General features: G+C 39.8%; 1 protein-coding gene across 1 annotated transcript; it reads right to left on the reverse strand.

The window, feature by feature from the left end:
* Positions 1–296: 296 nt before the first annotated feature.
* On the reverse strand, positions 297–4,958 carry LOC308704005 (G-protein coupled receptor family C group 6 member A-like; the record flags this gene model as incomplete). Its single annotated transcript, XM_081388054.1, has 6 exons — positions 297–1,336; positions 1,705–1,825; positions 2,804–2,998; positions 3,086–3,841; positions 3,924–4,221; positions 4,753–4,958. The coding sequence occupies 6 exons, from the start codon at positions 4,956–4,958 to the stop codon at positions 297–299; spliced, it is 2,616 nt and encodes an 871-aa protein (XP_081244180.1).
* Between the last annotated feature and the right edge of the window lie 346 nt (positions 4,959–5,304).

A 5,304-nucleotide genomic window follows, 5' to 3' on the forward strand; every position in this document is an offset into this window, starting at 1 on the left:
TGTGGGCCTCCTCATCTATTGTACAGTATATGATATTGGTGGAGGGTGGTCGGGGCCCACGTCAATATTTTTTCAGGCGGCCCCGAATCCTGTAGCTACGGCCCTGTACATACATAAATTTTATTAGTTTTCCATAATTAAATTAAAGTATTAATCCTCATTCAGATTAATCATCATAATGTTAGGTCTTTCTTTTAACTCAGTCTATTTAAGTTAAATGAAGACAACATGTCATCAAAATGGTTGCTTTGACTCATGATCTTAAATTCTTGCATCCAATTATTCTTAATACTATTTTAAGGTGTGGTATCTAATTTTGGTTCAGAAACTTGTTTCTCCTCAGGCACAAGTGACGGATTGGATATGATGTAGGCTGAATTCTCCATTTTACTCTGTGGCTCAGTTCCACTCAAGCCCCGGATGTTCTCAGCACTCTTCCTAGCGTATTCATATACATTCTTCATGAATGCGTCTTTGGTATTGTGCTCCTTTTTGTAAATAATTATATAACATTTCTGCAAAAAGTGGCAACTCAGGATTCCGTAGTTCGAAATAAGAATAACAACCACCTCCACAGCAGGTACATATTTGCCACTGGTGGTGACATGCACAGGGATGAAGATGACCCAGGCCATGAGGTAGATGAGCATACCGAATGTGATGAACTTGGCCTCATTATACTTCTGCGGAAGTTTTCTGCCTTTAAAAGCAAACGTGAAACATATAAGTGCCAACAAAGCTATGTATCCCAGCATTAACCCGAACATCACACTTGAACCTTCTTGGCATTCCAGCAGAATTACTTCGGGCTGCACTATGTCTTTTTTAAAAGGCGCGTACAAGGTCAGCCAAACAGCGCAAATGATGATCTGCAGCCCCGTGCAGATGCAGATGATCACATATGGCTTGCAGAGCCTGTCCAGTAGCTCCTTCACCTCTAGGTTCGTCTGGAATGCCAGAAGAATCTTCAAGGACTTGACCAGGATGCATGAGACACACAGCGTGAAGCTCAGACCAAAGATGACCTGCCTCACCCTACACGTCTCATTACTCGGTTCACCCACAAAGAAAATTATACTGACAAAACTTCCCAGCAGCGAAAAAAGGATCAGATGACAAAGGGGTCCACCTGCAGCCTTTACCACCGGAGAGTGCCTTTGGCAGAAGAACAGTGCAGACATCAAGAAGAGGAGGAGGACGCCGACGGCAGCCAGCGTCAACAGAACGATAGCGAACCCACAATTCCACTCTAAGTACTCATAAGGCTTGAGATGACATTCTGACCTATTAACGTTTGACATACTCTTGGGGTCACACTGGAAACATGCATCTGCATCTGAAAGACAATTTAAAAACATTTTTGACTGTTGGGGTATAAACTAAAAATAAAGATCAGAGATTTTCATCCTAAAGGTGCTGTTGAATTAGCTAAGTTTTTCGTGCAAACAAGGTGCATTGTTCATTGTCGATAGCGTAGACTATGACTATCAACTAGCGTTGACTATGACGCATTGCTCACACAGAAGTCATTTTTAAATCAAGTTTGCATGACCAACTTGAACATGAGTAAAATCTGTGTGGTGAAATTATTTTCCCTCACATTTATTCTGATTGTAATGTCTCAATTTAGCAGTGAAATTTCGCCCAGCAAAGGTGAATGTGACTTCACCTTTAGAGTAAGGAACTTGACACCAAGGAACTAACCTGTTTGGCTGGAATATTGGTTTTCCGTGCAGGTGAGACACTCATAACAGCAAGTGTGCTGACCATCTGCTGTTTTTTTGTACTGCCCTGGATAACAGCTCTCTGAACACTTAGATACCACCTGAGAAAAAACAAGTGAAAGACTGCGTTAGAGAATGCTTTTTAGAAACTACCGTTCTGGCCATTTAACACAAAACCTGTTAAAAAACACAGTGCTGATGAATGCTTTTGCATTCTCATAGTTTTACGTTCCCCTGGGAAAATCAGCATTCGCCTGAAAGCCTAAAAAAATCAGCATTCGCTTTTGTTATTTTCCAAGAACCTTTGCGTTTCCTTGAAAAACTTTTGAACTCCTCAAGAAATTTTGCGCTCTCTCGCAAAGTACTCAAAATGTTTACAAGCGAACGCAAAGTTTCACTGGATAAATGCAAATAATTTGCGAGAAAGCACACAAGCACGCTCCTCTAAATAAAGACTATAAACCGTTTTTCTTTTTGAGAAAATAAAGCACACGTGATTCAGTATAGCCATTAAGCTTTCTCCAATGATAGAGCCACAGACCCTCATAACTCCAAATAATAAGCCCATCTCTGGTAAGACACTTGCTGCATTCACGGCATGTCATATAAATAATTAAGCTCTGTATGCTTTTGAATCATTCCCGCAGTACTTTGATGTCATACAACGATTGGTCTGCACAGCGCTGCTGGTCAGGTGGTACAGCGGCCACATGGTGAAAGTCTTAGCTCTCGGGAAATTACAAGTTCAACATGCATGTTCCAGTTCAGAATAAAGGTGATTACGACATGCCATGAACGCACCTAATGCAAGAGACACTGATGTAAAAACATGCTCTAAGGCACTGGAAAATTGAGATGTGACGTCTGTTGACGTCAATAATAATAAAAAAGTTAATAATAACAGTAATACATTTGTTTAAACTGTAAAGAATTATACAAAAATCCTCCCCTAACAACAAGTTCCAATAATACTGTGATACTACGTGTCATGATACTTTAGCTGGTCTCAGAAAAAGGAAGAGCTTACTTCAGCAGAAAATCTGTCTCTATAAAAATGATCATTAAAGAGTACAAATTACCTTCAAATCTCTTAGATGCTTGATTGAAGTGAAATTGCTGTAGGATGGATCGTATACTGATATTTTGCCATGTCCTTCAGATTCGTATTCATCCCATCGGAGGATATCATAGCCCAAATTAATGTCGCCATTCTCATCGAAATTGTACATTACTCCTTCTTTCTCAAAAGTGACATTGAACAACTGTCTACTGAGCTGAAACACAAACATGCAATGATTTTTTTAGGATGTTAATTGTGACAAGAATTTGGCAGCAAGTGTTTTTTTAGTGTGGTAAAATACCTCCCAGGGCTGGATAGCTGTTGGGGTTTTGCATTGTCTTATTACGCAAAGTTCAGCCACAGCATTAGCAATAGCACTGACTGCCATCTGAACGTTGAAGACCAAGGCCGAATTCATGATCAGTTTCTGTACTGCATTTGTAGCAGTTCCTATATAAGGTTGTTTTAAAAATTCCTTCAGGAATGAATTGTTCAACTCATCTTCACTTTCAAACTGCAGATCCTTAAGGTACTGATGAAAGGGTGTAACATTTCCACTCTTGAAGGTGAAGCCCAGTACTGTTCCAATATCTGAGAGTTTTACATCTTTCAGAATATCTTTAGCAGTTGACCAGTTATCGCTGGCCACCCATACCTTATTACTTGCAACATTCTTGCTCTGTAGACCCTCAAAAAGCAACTTCATTTGAAATGATTTAGCAAATGAGACCACCACATTAACCTTCGTATTTTTTTCAATGATGTCCACGGTCTTGTTGATGGAGGCGTTTAATTTTTGTTCGTTTGCTAGGGAGTCTGGTAGGATCACCTTAAAGGCCACACAAATTCCCTCGGTTTCGGTGTGCTTAACAAAACTTTCCATGGCAGAATGCCCATAGTCTCCATCTGTAATGATAATGCCAACCCAGGTCCATTTATTGTCCTTCAGAAGTTTTACCATGGCATGGGTTTGGTACTCATCATTGGGGACGGTCCTCATGAAAGCTGGGAAACGACTTTTGTCACTTAGAATAATAGCTGTAGATCCGTAACTAATCTGCAGAACAGATAAACAGACAACAATATATTACCCCATCCTAATTTTGAGTTATATGAGTGGAGAACTTGCAAGAGCTTACCTGTGGAATCAGCATAAGGTTGAGTTCTCTGGCAATTGCGATGGAGATCTCCGAAGAAGTGGTCCCAATTAACGCCGTTATGGGCCGGACAGGTTGAGAAGAGTTTGTTGGTGAATCACAGTCTGAGAGAGGCCGTGTGAGATCTTGGACGGCCCAAAGTGCAGTTGTGACATCAGAACATGTGTCATAGATGCGGTATCCAAGAGTAATGTTCAAACGGCTCAACATGGGGGATCTGTTTGCCATTTCCACAGCATGAATCATAGCTAGAGCCTGATTTAGACCTTTTGTATAGAATCTAGAGAGAACCAAAACCACGTTGAGATGATTGTGACAAGATTCTTCAGATTAAAGCATATAAGATACTTGAGAGAAGACTTTAGTACATACTGATGATTATTCACCATCTATTTTTAGAGGGAAAGCACCAAATCAGCATATTAGACTGGTTTTCTGAAGGATCATGTGACACTGAAGACTGGAGTAATGGTTGCTGAAAATTCAGCCTTGCCATCACAGGAATAAATTAGATTTTTAAATATATATAAATAGTTATTTTAAATTGTAATAATATTTCACAATATTACAGTTTTTACTGTATTTTGATCAAATAAATGCAGACCTGGTGAAAATAACAGACATACGTCTTTCAAAAATATTTATATATATTTTCAGCATTCTACATTTCTACAAATCTTTTACTGTAATGTCTATAAATCCCTATTAACAAACAGACAAAAAAACATTTACATTTAGTCAAATGATCGGTTCAGCCCAGTCCGCTTTTTTTCTGTCCTTCATAACTGGATTCTCCAGAATGAACACTCACCTGCTGCAGGTGGGACGCTGAGGAGAAGAGAACCTGTTTGAGCTGTTGAAGTTCACTGCCGTCACTGCCTCATGGATGGGGAAAAGACCTCCAATGATGATGTCTCCAGGGGCTGTTGCCCCATGGAATTGTGTCAGAGAGGCATCTGTGACCTCAAACTGCACAGACAACATGAGTAAGAGGATCGTCAAATCCAAACGAGCCATCACTGCTGTAGGCTGTTTTCCCTGAGTTCAGCCGGGGCGAATGACAGGTGTGCTCTCATACATCTTTGTTTATAATACACGCTTTCTTCATATAGCTTTAAAAAAAACATGCAGACCTCCCACATGTTTCTCAAGTCCCTCCCTTATAGGAAGTTGAGGTAACTTCTGTTAAAAAAAAGCAGGTATCTTCCTGTAAATCAGGTGAAACATAACAAATGCAGAAAAACGTCTTAAAACAACAAAAGGGCCGCAGGTTGTTTCTTAATACACATGTGTACAGGAAAGAACAATCATTGGGTTATTATAGTTGTAGGGCTATAATTGTCACTTTTCTCAAAAAAATTTA

The sequence above is a fragment of the Scardinius erythrophthalmus genome, assembly GCF_964197995.2.
Source record: "Scardinius erythrophthalmus genome assembly, chromosome: 16".
Classification (NCBI taxonomy): Eukaryota; Metazoa; Chordata; class Actinopteri; order Cypriniformes; family Leuciscidae; genus Scardinius; species Scardinius erythrophthalmus.